The sequence below is a fragment of the Rattus norvegicus genome, chromosome X (genome assembly GCF_036323735.1).
Source record: "Rattus norvegicus strain BN/NHsdMcwi chromosome X, GRCr8, whole genome shotgun sequence".
NCBI classification, from domain to species: domain Eukaryota; kingdom Metazoa; phylum Chordata; class Mammalia; order Rodentia; family Muridae; genus Rattus; species Rattus norvegicus.
This window is the reverse complement of record NC_086039.1, coordinates 121,615,007-121,633,821: the sequence shown is the minus strand read 5'-3', so window position 1 is coordinate 121,633,821 and position 18,815 is coordinate 121,615,007. Positions and strand designations below refer to the sequence as shown.

Below are 18,815 nucleotides of genomic sequence, written 5' to 3'. Positions count from 1 at the left end.
CCTTCATAGAAGACCTCATACCAATACTATCCAAACTATTCCACAAAATTGAAACAGACGGATCACTACCGAAGACCTTCTATGAAGCCATAATTACTCTTATACCTAAACCACACAAAGACCCAACAAAGAAAGAGAACTTCAGACCAATTTCCCTTATGAATATCGACAAGAATACTCAATATAATTCTTGCAAACCGAATCCACGAACACATCAAAACAACCGTTTATCATGATCAAGTAGGCTTCATTCCAGGGATGCAGGGATGGTTCGATATATGGAAATCCATCAACGTAATCCACTATATAAACGAACTCAAAGGGGGAAAAAAACCACATGATCACTTCATTAGATGCTGAGCAAGCATTTGACAAAACCTCTTCATGATAAAAGTCCTCAAAGATTAGGAATTCAAGGCCCATACCTAAATATAGTAAAAGCAATATACAGCAAACCAGTAGCCAACATTAAACTAAATGGATAAAAACTTTAAACAATCCCACCAAAATCAGGCACTAGACAAGGCTGCCTACTTTCTCCATACATATTCAATATAGTACTTGAAGTCCTAGCCAGAGCAATCACACAATGAAAGGAAATCAAAAGATACAAACTGGAAAGGAAGAAATCAAAATATTACTATTAGCAGATGATATGATAATATACATAAGTTACCCCAAAAGTTCCACCAGAGAGCTACTAAGCATGATAAACAACTTCAGAAATGTGGCTGGATATAAAATTAACTCAAACAAATGAGTAGCCTTCCTCTACTCAAAGGATAAACAGGCTGAGAAAGAAATCAGGAAATGACACACTTCACAATAGCCACAAATAACATAAAATACCTCGGTGTGACTCTAAACAAGCAAGTGAAAGATCTGTATCACAAGAACTTCAAGTCTCTGAAGAAAGAAATTGAAGAAGATCTCAGAAGATGGAAAGATCGACCATGCTCATGGATTGGCAGGGTTAATATAGTAAAAATGGCCATTTTGCAAAAAGCAATCTACAGATTCAATGCAATCCCCATCAGAATTACAGCTCAATTCTTTATAGAGTTAGAAAGAGCAATTTGCAAATTCATTTGGAATAACAAAAAAAAAAAAACAAAAAAAACCCCCAAAAAACAGCGTAGCTAAAACTATCCTCAACAATAAAAGGACTTCTGGGGGAATCACTATCCCTGAACTCAAGCAGTATTACAGAGCAATAGTCATAAAAACTGTATGGTATTGGTACAGAGACAGTGAGATAGACCAATGGAATAGAATTGAAGACCCAGAAATGAACCCACACAGCTTTGGTCACTTGATATTTGACAAAGGAGCTAAAACCATCCAGTGGAAAAAAATAGCATTCTCAACAAATGGTGCTGGTTCAACTGGAGGCCAAAATGTAGAAGGATGAAAATTGAACCCTTCTTATCGCCCTGTACAAAGCTTAAGTCCAAGTGGATCAAGGACCTCCACATCTCATCATTCCTCTCTCTCAGCATAGAGCAGTTCAAGCATCCTATAGAAGCTTGAATAATTATCTCAGTTGAATAAACCATGGTGCTAATGGACCGGGTCATGGTTTCAAAAGTTGAGCAAGCCAATTAGATCACAGAGAAAACAGTTCATCCATATTTGCTCCCTGCCTATTACTCTTGCTTATAGACTTTTGCCTGATGCCTGCTGCTAGCACTATGAGGATAAAAGTTAGTGTTAGTCCTACACCAGGACTGGGAATACCTGATGAGCTGTGGGGTAAGCCTAGACATCTTTACATTTTCAGACCCGTATTTTTAGCCACATGGAAACTGAAGCCAGAGTTCACACCTCCATCTCTCCCCCATTAGATAAATGTTCTTTAATCTATATAGTTTTTTAAAAGTATTTAAAACATGTCTATAAGTTAGGCTGCCAACTAACAAAATCTGAAGTGTTTGCTCAAATGAAGAGGTACCCTTTGCTACTTGAGAAAAGAATATAAAATGCCATTAATTGTTGTCATTTCAGAGGTTTGATATTTGTGGTGATGCCCTGATAATTCACTGGTGGGTTTTATTTGTCATGGTGATACTTAAGATATAACTCAGCTCAGTAATTCCAATGAAAACATAAAATTGTATGCTTAATTGAAAAAAGCAAACCTAATTCCAAAATGGCTATTTTCTCTTCTGATCTTACAATACTTAAAAATCTGAGATCCTTGGGATTCTTTTGTTTATAACAGGACCTTGCTATATAGTCCTGGCTGGCCTCAAACTCACAATGCTCTTCCTGCATCAATCTCCCAAATGCTGGGATTACAGGCACATGACATCGCACACAGCTGGCTGATGTGGTTTCTAAGGAATTTTCATTGTTAAGCAAATTCCCCAACACCTTGAAACTAATCAGAAGAGGGAAGAAATATATGCTGTGCTCCTCAGTGCTAATGCTGGAATCATTCACGTGGAGTTTGCATTTCTAAGCAAACTGCTGCCTTTTACAACATGGCTGAGTCATCTTCCTAAAGCTGTTTGAGGCCAACCAACATTTGGTCTTGTTCTGTTTTAATGTGTCTGTATGACTGGTGGTGGATCCCTAAAAAGTTTATCAAACTCCAGAAACTCCAGTTGAGAAAGTTACTCTCCTTGGCCCTTTTGACCATATCCTTCTCTCTCTCTCTCTCTCTCTCTCTCTCTCTCTCTCTCTCTCTCTCTCTCTCTCTCCCCCTCCCTCCCTCCCTCCCTCCTTCCCTCTCTCTCTCCCTCCCCCCCCCCCGTGTGTGTGTGTACACATATATGTATGTGTGTCCATAGTTGGTCTCCAGTTCAGATGCCCTTACTAGCATATATTCCCACAGGGTGTGAGTTTTGGCACAACAGAGACAAACTTAAAAGCCAAGTAAATCCAGTTGCTATGGTATCAAAGTGTTTTTAGAGAGCATAATTAGTGAAGATTTGGTTTGCCTCAAAGTCGCAAAGCCTCTCTTCCTGAATTTAAGTGCCTGACCCGCTGTCACAAATTAAAATGTTCCTGTAAGACAGTTAGTTAGCGGAAGCTTTATTTACACATTGGAGAATGTGAAAATGAAGTGTTCTATCTAAGAACTCTGATACCGAATCTTTGTAAACCTGCTAAATGCTGTTTGTTCCGGGCTTAGAGTGTATGCATTGGTAACTCAGTATTTTGCTTACTAGTTCTGTAGGAGCACAGTGTGTACAGTGGAGGTGGGTGTGTTTTTGCCAGACACCTGTAGAATCAGTGTTTAAAAAGCTATGAACTTTGTCATGACTTGAAGATAGACAAAAACTCTCTAAAGACAAATGTTTGTTCTCCCCATTACAGAATGTGTGAGCTTAGTTTTATCTACCTTTGTATTTAGTCATAAACTCTGAAGCTGGCAGCTACAACAACCAAGGATAAGAAGGTGCGATCCACCTCGTAGAATTAGCTCTGCTAATTATGAGAAGCAGAGTTAATAATGGAAGACATTTAGCCTGGGTGGTTTCTATTTAAAAGAGCGAGATGATAATTCCTTTTTTTAAATTTATAAACATAATTTGGAAATTTAACTCACATAAGCGTTCCTTATAATTTGTAAAAGCTTATACATTTTTTCATAATTTTGACTCTTTTTTATTATATTTTTTATTTACATTTCAAATGTTATTCCATTTCCCAGTTTCCCAGTCGTCAGCCCCCTATCCCATCCCCCTCCCCTTCTTAAGGGTGTTTGCCCTTCACAACCAACCCCCCTTTCTCCCTATATTCCCCTACACTGGGGGGTCCAGCCTTGGCAGGACCAAGGGCTTCTCCTCCCATTGGTGCAGAGCAAGGGCATCCTTTGCTACATATGCAGCTGGAGTTAAGGGTTTGTCCATGTATATTCTTTGGGTAGTGGTTGAGTCCTTGGGAGCTCTGGTTGGTTGGTATTGTTCTTATGGGGTTGCAAGCCCCTTCAGCTCTCTTAATCCTTTCTCTAACTCCTCCAATGGGGATCCTGTTCTCAGTTCAATGGTTTGCTGCTAGCATTCAACTCTGTATTTACCTTGCTCTCGCTGTGCCTCTCAGGAAACAGCTATATCAGGCTTCTGTCAGCATGCACTTCTTGGCATCAGCAATATTATCTAGTTTTGGTGGCTGTCTGTATATGAGCTGGATGCCCATGTGGGGCAGGCTCTGAATGGCCATTCCTTCAGACTCTGCTCCAAACTTTGTCTCTATATCCCCTCCTACGAATATTTTTGTTCCCTCTTCTAAGAAGGACTGAAGCATTCACACTTTGGGCTTCTTTCTTCCTCAGTTTCATGTGGTCTGTGGATTGTATCTTAGGTAATTTAAGCTTTTGGCCTAATATCCACTTAGCAGTGAATGCATACCATGTGTGCTTTTTTTGTGATTGGGTTACCTCATTCAGGATGATATTTTCTAGTTCCATCCATTTGCCTATGAATTTCATGAAGTCATTGTTTTCGATAGCTGAGTAATATTCCATTGTGTAGATGTACCACATTTTCTGTATCCATTCCTCTATTGAAGGGCATCTTGGTTCTTTCCAGCTTCTTGCAATTATAAATAAGGCTGCATTGAACATAGTGGAGCGTGTGTCTTTGTTGTATGTTGGAGCATCTTTTGGGTATATGCCCAGGAGTGGTATAGCTGGGGCCTCAGGTACTACTAGCTCCAATTTTGTGAGGAACCTCCAGACTAATTTCTAGAGTGGTTGTACTAGTTTGCAATCCCACCAACAATGGAGGAGCGTTCCTCTTTTCTCCACATCCTTGCCAGCATCTGTTGTCACTTGAGTTTTTGATCTTAGCCATTCTGACTGGTGTGAGGTGAAATCTCAGGGTTGTTTTGATTTGCATTTCCCTAATGACTAAGGATGTTGCACATTTCTGTAGGTGTTTCTCAGCTTGAAGAAATTACAATTATTTATAGGAGGTAATGTACCTCAAAAAAGATTAGCTAGAATTAAATGAAATTTGTCATAATTGTTTCAATTCCATCTTTCTCCTGGGAGAACCACAAACAGGGAAACTATCTTCATGTACATATATAAAGCATCTGCCATCAGGTAGATACACCTTTCCCTCAAAAGTAGATGGCTCATAGTCACTTTGCTATACAATGGTTCTTGAAATATCTACTTTAATTACAAACTATAATGGAAGCCTATAGAGCACTTTTAGGAAAAAGACACTTTGTTGTGAACATTGGATTTAATTGCATGCAGTTGAGAAGACTAGGATGCACTCCTGTCAGCACTCATGTTTGCATTTGTTAATACAGAGCAGAGGCCAGTTTATAGAATATAGCTGATCACATTACAAATCAATCAATCAATCAGCAAAAATAATTATATTCTCTGGAAGAGAGTAAAACAAACAAGGTCAAGTTCAACAGTTGGTGGCAGGGGAGAAATCACCAGCATTTGCTACCTTAGAGCTTAAGAAACTGTTGACAACAGAATTGCACGTGTATCAATGTAAACTGCTTTACAGAGGACAAAGCCGGCTGGCAACTGTGTTTGTTTCTAGGGGAAACCCAGGGCAGAAAACTACTAGGGGGAAACAGATCTATTTCTCTGGTTGGACAGCTGAGTGAGGAGGTAGTTATTCTGAAGAGGTCTTAGGTTAGATGACTGTGCTCAGTACCTGAGTCAGGGAAGCAGGAAACAGGAGCTTCTCTGAGATGCAGAGAGAGAGAGAGCAGCCGGAACATGTCTCCTCCAGGAATGTCAGAAACAGGGCATCAGTGCAGCTTTAAAGTGGCTCTTTTCTGATGAGGGAACTTTCAAAGGGTCTTACTATATCACCACCCAGGGCAACCCCATACAGCCTTGAGTGCCATCATTACTGCTGTTGAGCTTCTTCATTCGGTACTGGCGTATCTCCCTTATGAGTGTGTAAGAGGCATCCTCCACACCCTGTCAGGTTGTGGCTGAGGTTTCAATGAACGAAATTCTGTAAATCTTGGCCAGCTCATAGGCTTGCTTTGTGTCAACTGTCCTTGCCACTGTCAACTGTGGCAAGTCACATTTGTTCCCTACCAGCACCATGGGTACACTATCAGAATCCTTCGTGTGCTTCATTTGCTCCCTATAGAGGTTAAGATCTGTAAATGATTTGCTATTATTGATGGCAAATACACAGAGAAACCCTTTGCCTGTCCTCATGTATTGGTCTTTCATGGCACTGTGCTCCTTTTGTCCAACTGTGTCCAGTATGTTCAGTAGACAGGTCTCCCTGTCAATCATCACTTATTTTTGGTAAGAATCCTCCATGGTGGGATCATATTCATCCACAAAGTGGTTCTGGATTAGCTGGATTGTCAAAACACTTTTCCCAACAACACCTGCTCCAACTACCACCAATTTGTACTCAGTCATTTCACACCAGCAAAAACCTCAAACTCTGGAAACCCCACTTGGGAGGCTTTTGGACTTCAACCTAAGAAGCTGATGGATATCTTGAAACAGCCATAAATAGCCCCGACCTGGGAGCCCTACATTTGTAAAAGAAACATTGCTAAAGCTTACATTGCACATTGAACACATTAATAGGAGACTTCAATACTCTAATCTCACCAACTGACAGGCAATCAAAAGAAAAAACAAACAGAAATAATGAAACTAATAGACATTATGACTCAAATGGACCTAACAGGCATGTATAGAATATTTTACCCAAACACAAAAGAATATATCTTTTTGGTACCTTATACATCCTTGTCCAAAAGTGACCATATACTCAGTCACAAAGCAAGCCTCAACAGAAACAAGAAAATTGAAATAATGTTGTGTCTAATTAGACTCAAGTAGGCTTCATCCCAAGGAATGCTTCAATATAGGAAAATCTATCAATGTAATCCACCATATAAACAAACTGAAAGAAAAAAGTCACGTGTTTATCTCATTAGATGCTAAAAAAATCTTTGATAAAGTCCAATACTACTTCATGTTAAAAGTATTAGAGAAATCAGGGATACAGTGCATACACCTAAACATAATCAAAGCAATGTACAGGAAGCTAATAGGCAACATCAAGCTGAATGGAGAGAAACTTAAAGCCATTCCACTAAAATTCAGGACAAGAAAAGGCCCACTCTCTCCCTATCTGTTCAATATAGTACCTGAAGTTCTAGTCAGAGCAATAAAACAACTAAAGGAGATGAAGTGGATACAAATTTAAATGGAAGAATTCAAAGTATTGCTATTGGCAAATCATGTGATAATATATATATATAAGCAAGCCCCCAGATTTACTTTGATTATGAGCTAAGAAAATCCATATCATAATACTGTCTCATCTTTACATAATGAGCTCAGTAGGAGAATGAATTGAAGGCAAAATGACCAAAATACTAGCAAGTTTAGGATCAATTTGATCCACATAAGCATCTTGCAGTCTTTGTTCTACAGGAAATAACTCTTTTTCTGCTTCATCAGCTAGTCATCTTGGGCTGCTTGAATTTGAATATCCTTGTAATGTTCCAAACAAATTATTTAACTTATATGTATTCAATCTAATTGTAATCCTCAGCCAGTTAATATCACCCAGTAATTTTTGAAAATCTGTAATTGTTCCTACGGACTTGCACATTCTGTGGTTGAATTTTTTGTTGATTGATTTTATAACCCCAATAACTAAGTAAATCTCCTCTTTTTAATTTTTCTGGAGCAATCTGTAACTCACAGCATGGTTTAATTCTTTGTGTTGCCTTAAATATATTCTCTAAAACATCTTTGTCAGAGTCAGCCATCAGAATGTCATCCATATAGTGATAAATGATAGATTGAGTGAATTGCTTATTGGTTATTTCTAATGGTTGTTGCACAAAATACCGACATTAAGTTGGACTATTTAACATTCCCTGAGGGAGTACCTTCCAGTGGTATTTCTTTAGTTGATTACTATTAGTCAAAGTAGGTACTGAGAAAGCAAACCTTTCCCTATTCTGCTCATGAAAGAGTGTTCTGAAAAAGCAATCTTTCAAGACAATTATGATTATAGGCCATGGTCTCAGAAACAAAGATGGGAGAGGAAGTCCAGACTGTAAAGGACCCATTGGTTGAATTACTTTGTTAACTGCTCTTAAATCCATTATCCTCCTCTATTTTCCTGATTTCTTTTTTACAACAAATACAGAGGAATTCTATGGGCTGCTAGACTCTTCCATATGTTAAACAACTGGTAAAAGAACAGATGGAGGCTCAAGTGCCTGCAATTTTTCTTTTATTATGGGCCACCACTCTTGCCAGAGAGGCTAGTTTAATAACCATTTTAGGGTCAAGGCTGTTGATATATGAGCAGTGGCCCCTTTTATAAATTTGGAAATTTGATCCCCATAATGTCCTGTTTTGGAGCCATGGACACAGCTTGTAATTTTTCTCAATCACCCACCTTCCCTCAGGAGCATCTACCATTTCACACTGACTTTCCTCATTTGCTGTCCCTTGACTTGTAGGAATATTAATTTGCATACCCCATTGCTGTAAAAGATCTCTTCCCCATAACTTTATAGGTATGTCAGCCACATAAGATTTCAACTTCCCTGTTTGCCCTTCTCTATCCATTGGATACATTGTCTTATTTCTGATAGTTTACCAATTCCTATAAATTATGTGTAAATCTTCTGAAGTAGTCCAATCTGTATTCCAAGACTTGGGGAAAGGATATGATCATGAGCCCCTGTATTTGCCAAACCTTCTATGGCAACACCATTCATTTGCACCATTAATTCGAGTCTCTGATCATTTACCATTGTTTGCCAGAACACACATTTTCCAGTGCTTACATAGGCCCTGGTCCTTTCAACTGAGGAACCTTGTCCTTGATGTAAAGAAACAATGGAGCAATTCTAGCCCCTGCTTCAATTTGCATTTCCTTTTTTCACATTTACCATGATTTTTATTTCTTCCTTGCTATCCCCATCTACTATACCTAGATTCACAGTAAATCCTTGAGAAGTTAATCCACGTCTTCCCAAGACTATTCCCACTGATCCTGAGGATAAAAGACCATGCACACAAGTGGTTAACTTGTAACATTCAAGTTTTGGGGATAGGGTAAGAGGTGTATCTGTGGCCAGGTCCAAAGCTGCACTCCCTTCTGTAGCATTTATAAAAACAGAAATACTTAATTTTGATTTTCTTCCCTGATTGGTACTTTCTGGCTGATCAAAGGAAGACATCTCATATTGTTAATTGCAGAGCCAAGTTTATAAAAAGGGCCACTGAAGATCAATAGCCTTGCCCCTAAAATGGTTATCAAACCAGCCTTTCTGGCAAGAGCAGTGGCCCATAATAAAAGCCACTCTGGTCATTTACCAAGGGCAAGAGGTTACCTGGTATGTCCTTCTTGGACTAGCAACCCTTTGACCAATGTTTGCCCTTTCCACAGCAGCTACAATATCCTGGACCCTGTTGTGGTTCACAAAAGCCAGAACCTACGTGTGGTCTTCTATGAACACCATATTCTCTAGAGTCAATGTATCTGCTACTTTGAGTTCTGAATCTTCTAGCCTTACAATCTCTGGAAATGGCCAGATTCACAATTAAAACATCAGGCATTTTGATTTCTGAGATTCTTAGCTACTCGTTGACCTATATAGCATTGATGCTCATGAAAACCAATGCCAGTTGTCCCTTTTATCCATTCATCTATTGGGGATCCTCGTGCTTTCGATGGTCTAATTGCTCTCTTCCATTCACTATTTGAGTTTTCAAAGGCCAATATTTCTATCAATGACTGTATGGTTTCAGGGTCTGATATAACTGTATTTACAGCTGAAACCCAAACTCTAAGAAATGGATGAATGATTCTGTAGGTCTTTTGTAATTGAATTACCTTTGTAAATGAGGTAGATTTTCTCCTCTGGCTTCTCAATCATATCCCAGACCCTTAAACCAGCAACATAACATTGTTCAATTACATCATCATCAGATCGAATTTGATCTTGCCCTTAACCAAGCACTTGATTTTTAGTAATATATATTCCACTTGCTATATATTGTTGTTCTATTTTTGTGGCTTTGTTCCTCCACCACAACAACCACTGAAATTCTAGAATAGCTGGCACTAATCCTTTCTAATCTGGGGGTTAATTCTATTCTGCCTAGCCCAAGTATTTAACATTTCTTTAGCAAATGGAGAGTACAAGCCATACAATAACACAGTCTCTTTAAAATGCTTTAGATCTACTATTTCTACTGGATGCCAGCTCAACTCATTATAGGCAGGGGCACCATCATTAGCAGGCATATGATGCACAAAAACTGGGAAGAATGAAGATGCTTGTGTAAGCCCAAGCATATCCTTTGGTGGCGCATTCTGCTGAATTCTATCCGGTTGTACCTGTATCATTTCCTGCTCCTCCAGACCCCTAGTTTCACAAGGGTGATCTGGGTGCCTGGCAGTGAAAGTGTGAGAAGCAAGGAACAGTGGTTTATCTTCAAGCCTATTTTGCTTCCCTTTTCCATGGTGCCATATATTTCTGGTCTCAGATTCAGATCATCAAGCCCGAATGAACCTTGTTTTCTTTCCACTGGCTCTTTTTGCTACCCAGACATTTCTACCTCTATTCACAAACTACATGCTTAGTCAATGTAGCAATCTTCTCTAGCATAAGAGAATTATCAACTTCCTCTAAAATCATTTTCCAAAGAGTATACATGAAAACCAGGAAAAAAAAAAAAACAAAAAATCCCTCTAGGAACAAGGTAGGATAGTATCCAGCTACTGTAGCTACTATTTTGCCAACCTTTTCAAGAACATTGTTAACCCCTCAAAATCTGATCTTTCCTCTACCACATTCAAAGCAGAATTACCCATTATGCCTAAGCCACATTGGGTTAGATTATTTTTTTAATTCTACTTTTAATAAGGGTTCTTAAATGCTTTGAAACCCTTCTAAACCACCATCTAAAGGTAGGGGAGAAAAGATTGTAAATAGGATAAGGGGATGTGGGCCTGTGTAGAAGTAGTTCCGTGGGTGACTCAAATCTTTGTCTGTCAGGTTACCAGCAGTCCAGTTCAGTAGTGTCAGGACACCAAACATGAATTAGCAGTGGTGGCACGATATAGCAGAAACCACCAGTCCTCTGCCTAATTGGGATGAGTTAGTGGGAGTGACCAGGACGAGCTAGGGCACCAGGAGAAGTTCTCTGCCATGCCTCTCTTAATAAAGCAAAGATCAGCAAAAATGAAAATACAACACAAACAAAACATTGCAGGCGAGCTATACAAGTATGATACCACTGTCCACTGAGTACGATTTATATGCTCTCCAAACATCACGCGTCCTCCCATGGGTCTTGCCCTAGCAAAATAACATGGGAGTCTATCTTAGCAAAACACCACATGAGTCTGTCTAAACAAAACACTACATGAGTCTGCATCATATGACATATCCAGAAAATTCCACTTCAACTCTATGAACATCAGAGTTCTCATGAATTAAGAGCATAAATACTAAAGCTTTATTTTAAGTAAATAATTACAGCTACTGGGTCATGTTCATGTTGGCCTTGATAACTCTACAGATTTATTTATGCTGTTCACAGAAAAGGGAAGATGATCTCCAAACTAAGTTTTAGATAAATATGCAGGGCCATTGTCTGTTTTAATTTGTTTTTGTTTGTTATCTCCCATTACCAACTCCAGGAAAGTCTAGTTTCTGAGATCATTCGGAAGAATAAACCTTAATTGAACAAGCTCATTTATGACTCAAAAAAAAAAAAAACCCCAAATATATAAACACACCCAGGGGATAAAGTATTAACTTATTAAGGAGCAGCCTGAAAAATAAACTTATACTTTAATCCCCACTGACACCTACAGAAACACAGCAAAATTATGAAAGATGATGAGGGACCAGAGGCTTTACAACTATGCTTTGTCCTGTAGGCTTTCTCTGGATCCCAACAGGACTGACTCTGATTTAAACCACATGAAGACCACATGGTATTCTTGCCTCGTTTAGCAAACTTCCTCTCATAATCTGTGACTCTATCCCCTGACTCTTATGTGGATCATAGTTTGCATGACTCAACTAAATGTCACAGGTTTAAACAGGAATCCAAGTTTTATTGTCTTTAAAATATCACTATGAAATTATGTGAATAAACCCATACAGGTGGGAAAATGCTCAAGAGGTTGGTTAGATGCTCTTGAAACTGCACACATGTGGTTTGGGGAAATCAGGAAGGCTTCCTCATCAAGATTCACTGCTTGTGTGTCAGTCTTTTCCTGTCCTTGGGGATGCAAAAATATCCCTGATCTATAGAGTCACGACTGTAGGGGAGGAGCTTTCTTTACAATGAGATGGTTCTACAGCTTTATGCGCAACTTCAAATGCTCAAAGAGCAATACCCCTGCACCCACCCACCCTGGACCATCAAGTCACTGCAGGACTGGGCACACCCTCCATCACCGTAGCCAGACAAGGATGCCCAACCAGGGCAATAGGATCCACGGACAGGCAACAGGTTCAGTGTCAGCCTCCCCTCCCCCTCCCTGCTCCAGTTGTTTGGGGGCCCACATGAAGACAAAGCTTCATATCTGATACATATGTGGTGGTGGAGACTCAGGTGCTCCCCATGCTAAATCCGGTTGGTGGTTCAGTCTCTGGGAGCCCACAATGGTCCAGGTTAGTCCACTCTAGTCTTACTGTGGAGACCCCATCCTCCTTGGGTCTCCCAATCCTTCCCCCAACTCCTCCACAAGACTCTTGAACTCCATTTAATGCTTGGCTGTGGGTCCCTGTGTCTTTTTCCATTGGCTGCTGGGTGAAGCCTTTCAGGGACCAGTCAAGCTAGGCTCCTGCTGGTCTAATTAGTTTTCAGGACTAAATTCTATTTTTTTTTGACGGGACAGTCATTCAGTTCATCTGACTCTTCCTTGCAGTGATCTGTCACCTTTAAAGAAAGATGCTGACTGATGCTGCTCTATCATGCCTCGACCTGTGACACTGACTGATGTTGCTTTATCGTGCCTTGACTTGCACTTCACCAGTGGTCACCTGTGTAAACATGTTTCTTGAGATCTATGACAATACTTTTTACAGAAAAAAGAAATTCCCTCTTGACTTTGAAACAAAGTTAATAATGTGCTCTGAAGAGATCTTTGACTTAAAGGCCAGCCCCACTCTACAGAGTGAGTTACAGGACAGACAGGGCTACACAGAGAAACCTTGTCTCAAAAATCCCCCAAACAAAATAAACAACAACAACATAACAGATCTGCAGTACATAGCTCGATAATATCTGTGTCCTATTCTGGGTCAGTAAATTAAATCGTCCCTTGAAAAACTATCCTGGAAGATAGTTTATTTCTCATTTCTTGCCATGCATTCTTCAATGCAAAGTTGGCAGAAAAAATGACAAGTGACAATTCTAAAACTATCTTCCAGTCACATGGCTGGTTTGGGTGAAGCATCACGGCACTCCTCAGCATCATCCCATCCCCCAGCCTTATTGGTTACACAGGCCCCTCCCCTCCCCCACCATGTCAGAATAGCAATGATCTCACAATAGGAGGTGGTCTGACTGCCAGCACAGTCTGGAGACTTACTCAGAACCCCACCCATCCTCAACCATTACCACACTCACGTCAAGCAGGCTGGCACCAGCCCAGACTGGTAAGTAACCAACCATCTGTTCTAATATTTCCAGGTCTAGCTTGTGTTACACAGTTGGTACACCAGCCTAAGATGGTGAATTCCTAGGAAGTCTCTCAGCCAGAGCCATTCTCATACTCTGTGGCCTACTGGGGTCAATCAGAATAGACACCATCTCAGTATAGTAAGAGACCAAGATCTTATCCCGGGGTGTCCTCATAATATTCCCTGGCCTAGCTTGGGTTGAATATCCTGTATCCCAACATAACCTAGTGTAGAATCAAGACCCCATCTTACTGAATCATGCTGACACTCAGATTTGAGTTTGGGTCAAGCAGTTCACTGATCAGCCAAGTCTGATTAGTTACTTAGACCCCTGCCCTTCTGCAACAGTTCAGACAAGTGACGGAGCACACAATCCCACGAAGACAATGTATTAGGCCACTCTAATGAGTACCGTATACCCCTACCTTCCTGTAGCATTTACTCAGGGCTTGAGCAACATCCCAGGCTGTTGAGTGATCATGACTCCCTCTCTAGTACTTTCCTCAGACTCCCAGGCCTAGTTCAGGTCAAGCAGATGAACTTAATTGGTGAGTGACCCACAGCTGTGAATTCCTCTGCCATCCTCAGAGTCTTTGGCCCAGCTGGTGTCAAGCAGCCTGGGCACCCAACCAGACTGGTGAGTGGTCAAAACCTTGCCTGCCTTCCCTTTTAAATCTTTGTAGTCCCAGGGCTAGTTTAGGTCATACTGTTGCACAATGTTGCACAATGACAGCCTTTTTGAATTCCCCAAAATCTTGCTGATCTACATAATTATCACACTCCTAGACTCAACTAGTTTCATAAAACATGGCTAGCAATGATGACTGGTGAATGATCAAGAACTTTGTGCTCTACACCATTCTTATATTGCCATGCCTATATGGTGCCACATAGACTGAACATCATCCTAGCCTTATGAGTCCACACAATCCTTGCCTGCCTGAGCCATCTGCATTGTTCCTGGCCTAGCTGAGATCAATCAGAATGTTCCCCATCCCAGTTTTGATAGAGTTCAAGCTCTTACCCTACTGGTTGTTATCCTAATATTTCTGGATCTACCTTGGGTCACATAACCTCCACCCCAACCTAGCCAGGTATGGAATGAAGAATCCTATTTTATAACATCCTGACTAATTTGTGCCTGGGTATCTCATTGACCAGCCCAGATTGGTCCATGACCCAGACCCTTCTAATCCCCACACTCCAAAACTATGGTTTTTCTTTGTGGGACTTGAAGAGTCTGGGGCCTATCACTATCCTCATTCTCCCACACATAGTCCCATTCATGCGTCTCTCAGGCCAGCCAAAACACTTATATGGCCTATCCCCTACCCTGCTACATGTACTCAGAGTACAAAATGATCTCAGTGACCCTTGCCTTGACCCTGCTTTTTTCACTGTTGTTACTCTTCTAGGACTATCTTCAGTAAAAAAAAAAAAAAAAAAAAAAAAAAAAAAAAAAAAAAAAAGATCAACCTATGAGGGACCCAGACTGTGCCATCCCTACAGTCCCTGTTCAACCTCAACCTAAGGTCAAATTGCCTTCTCCCCAGCTTACTTTGGTAAGTAACCAATATTACTACCTCTCCCACAGCCCTAATGATTCCATGATTTGTAGAAATCACCCAATGTTGCCACTAGAGGAGACAAGTGAGTGCCCTGAGGTCAAGATCTTCACTCTTATACCCTATTCACATTCATAAGCCTAGCTTGGTTCATACACTCTGAGCAAAAGTGAATGATCAAGATTCCCCTTCAAGCAGCTAGCTCAGAACACTGATCAAGCAGACCATTGACCAGAGCTGCCTGGTGAGAGTTTCAGGTCACTGTCCTCCGTGATAATGCCAGTTCAACTCTAGAAGTGTCTAAGTAGCACAAACTTCAGGAAGATCAAGCCCCCGCACCTCCACAGTACTAGTCCTAGATGATGTCACAAAGCCTGGTGAGCTCCCACAAATCTCACCTGCCATAGCCATCTTCATCCTGATTTACCTGGAGTCAATCACATTGTAGCCTTGTCATACTAGCCTTCTGAGAACTCGAGATCCCGTCTTCCTGGTATGGTACTAATATACCCTACTAGATTGAGCAGCAATGTCTGTACTCTAGCCCGGCCTGGTGAATGATCCAGACTCCTGTGCTTCCAAGAACACCCTCACATTCCCAGGCCTAGAATGGCTGCAGCAGCCTAGGTACCACCCAGATGAGGAGAAAGACCCTGCCCTCATGCCCCATTCTCACACTCCTTGGCCTAGCTTAGGTCAAGGAGTTTGCAGGCCAGCCAAGCCTTATTCGTGAACAAGAATGTTTCCTGATGCTATACCACAGACTACAATGTGGTCTCACAATTCTAGGCATCCTGTGTGCTAGACCAGACTAGTAAGTGACAGACATATGATCACTCTACCAAAGCTAGTTCAGGTCACATAGTCTGCACACGAGCCACCCTTTATTTTTTTTTAACTCAGAACATAGCCCTCCCTTGTTATGTTCAACATTAACTCAGCAAGATAGGGGTCAAGCTGCCTGCTCACAAATGCCCAAGACTCAGTCTTCCTCCATCATTCTAACAATCCAGGACTTGGAGTCAAGTAGACTTGTACAAGCAGGAGACTATTCAGGGATTAAAGTTTTTCCACACACAATGCTTATGTGCCCAGGTCAAGCTAAGTATGGGAAATTTGCCAATAACCACAGACTAATAAAAGCCCAGCATGCTTTCTTTACTTTGTCACTAACAGACATGGCTTGGGTCTTATAACCTGTCTAGAAGCAGAGTCCATACCAAGAATTCCCCTCCAATGACTTAGCCACACCTACACACCTAGTTTGGTTCAAGCAGATCACAGGACAGCACTGTCTGTTGACTAACTAGGACTCTGACCCTTCCATTATATCGTCACACTCCCTGACCCATGTGGGGACAAGCAGCCTGCAAAATAACCTGTAGTGGTAAGTTATCAAGACATTGGCATCCAACATAATGCTCACATCTGAGGCCTAACTTGGCTCACTCAGATTATGATCCCAGTCTCAGGAGGGATCCAGAATCTTGCCTATCTATAGCATTTTTATGTAATGATGTTCAGGCAGGGTCAAACAGCCTGGACACTATTCCTGTTGATATCTTAAGATGATGACCACCTTAAGACACTCTGATATCAGGAGCAAGCCAGTCAGACTCTGTACAATGCTAGCCTTTTGAGAGCTGAAAATCCTATCCTGCTCTTATCATACTAATCCTTCCAGGTCTACCTTTGATCAGCCTGCACTTAATCCAACTTCGTGAGTGATCAAGACACTGCCCTATTGTGCAACTGCAGAGTACCAGGCACAGGTTTGGTCAGGGGAACACATCACCTGCCCAGACTTGTAAGTAATCAAGACCCTAACCCTTGTACAACACACACAATACTTTGGAAATTCTTGTCCACCAATCTTGGCCTGTTGAGTCACCTATAACCCTGCTCACCTAGAACATTAACAGACCCCCAGGCCTAGCTTAGGATATGCCCTGCTGTGCCAACCACACAGGGCCAGCATAAGCTGGGGCCAAGCTGCCTGCATAGTGACCCATACTGCTGTACGATCGATGTTACCATTTCCCCATCCCTGAACCAACCTAACAATTATATTATTGGTTGGGACCAAATAGCCTGGGAATAAGACCAGCCTCATAGTCAGGAATCAAGGTGATCTACTCATCCCCATCCCCATACCCTACCCATACTGCCTGTCCAGGCTCTGGTTAGGCAGCTTTCTCATCAGCCAAATCTTAGTGACTGTGTTACACTTCCCTGCACTCAATAGACCAAGATATCATTGTTCTGTGTGCTCAACTGGTTTAGGCTTAATATGCCTTTAAGAATGCAAGTAATTTCATCTCTTGGAACTGGAACTACAACTCTTGGGGTACTCAGAGGCTACTGAGCTGGTGGGAGGGTGGCTGAGGAGGGCAAAGTGATGTGTCCTGGCTAGCTATCTCCTCCCAACTCTTCTCTCCACAGTAACTTTTTTTCTAAAAGGAAAAGTTTAAAAAGGATCCCTATAGCTAATAGCTGCCACACACACTTTCCTTCTCTAGACTACTGTGTCTTGGTAGAAAGCTAGCATGGACAATGTGCCTTCAGGGACATACTACTGACCTATCTGCCACCCCCACACATCTCCCTTTTTAATCATTGCAGCCACCATGATTGGCGAGATCTGTGTTGCAGCAACCTTCATCTCCAACTTCCTGTGCACCAGGGGCCTCAGGAATGAGCAGCAGCTACAGATCTTCAGCCAGAGCCTGCAGGAGCTACTGGTAGAGCACTACAAACATCACTGGTTCCCAGAGAAGCCCTGCAAGGGTTCAGGTTACAGGTGTATTCGTATTAACCATAAAATGGATCCTCTGGTCGGCCAGGCAGCCCAGCAGATTGGACTGAGCAGCCGAGAGCTGTTCAGGCTTCTCCCAAGTGAACTCACACTGTGGGTTGACCCCTACGAAGTGTCCTACAGGATTGGAGAGGATGGCTCCATCTGTGTGCTGTATGAAGCCTCACCAGTGGGAGGTAGCTCTCAAAACAGCACCAACGCTCAAACAGTAGATAGCAGAAGCAGCTGTAAGGAGGAACCTCTTTTGGGCAGAACAAGCCCTTCTAAAAACTACAATATGATGACTGTATCAGGTTAAGATACAGTCTACGGATGGATCATCTTATAATGGATGGATAAATTGATTTTTGCTTTGGGTGGGTTCCTCTTGGGGATGGATTATTGAATTTAAACCATGTCACGGCTGTAAAGATCTGGAATGAGATGGTGTTGGTGATTTATAATTGACATTGTTATAGTTTGGTTAGTACCTTTCAATGATGTAATTGTCTATGAGTTCATGGAAGCATTTGTTTTATCAAGGAAGCACTCGTTTTATTTACTAGGGATGGTCTTAGTTTCTGCTAGATATTATACCTATATTTTCACATCTTTCCCTTTAAGGAAAACCTATAGACTGTATCTCACCTAAAGTCAAACAGGTTGCATGAAAAGGAAAAATGTCAGACCTTGTATTGTATTCCTAGTATTTGCAAGGAACCATAATGTGACTTTGCAAGGGGCTTTTAAAAGGCCCTTACAGAGACCCTGCCTGAACCATGTATTTTAGCACCAGCCTGTTCACAGTATTTTTT

The 18,815-nt window shown here is 41.3% G+C and overlaps 1 protein-coding gene and 1 pseudogene across 3 annotated transcripts in view; one reads left to right on the top strand and one right to left on the bottom strand.

Annotated features, from left to right (window-relative positions):
- Btg1c (BTG anti-proliferation factor 1C) overlaps positions 1 to 18,445 on the top strand; it is a 43,300-nt gene extending 24,855 nt beyond the window's left edge. For 2 of the 3 annotated variants that reach the window (XM_063280382.1, XM_063280383.1), the window contains 3 exons: positions 15,057 to 15,203; positions 16,891 to 17,013; positions 17,829 to 18,445. In XM_063280382.1, coding sequence (XP_063136452.1) covers positions 17,834 to 18,319 — 486 coding nt within the window. In that variant the 5' untranslated portion in view covers positions 15,057 to 15,203; positions 16,891 to 17,013; positions 17,829 to 17,833 and the 3' untranslated portion in view covers positions 18,320 to 18,445. Of the gene's footprint in view, positions 1 to 13,387; positions 13,618 to 14,136; positions 14,279 to 15,056; positions 15,204 to 16,890; positions 17,014 to 17,828 lie in introns of those variants that run through there. The other variant, XM_039100333.2, reaches the window with a different exon arrangement.
- LOC134484019 (GTPase NRas-like) lies at positions 5,375 to 6,631 on the bottom strand (annotated as a pseudogene).
- Positions 18,446 to 18,815: the final 370 nt, after the last annotated feature.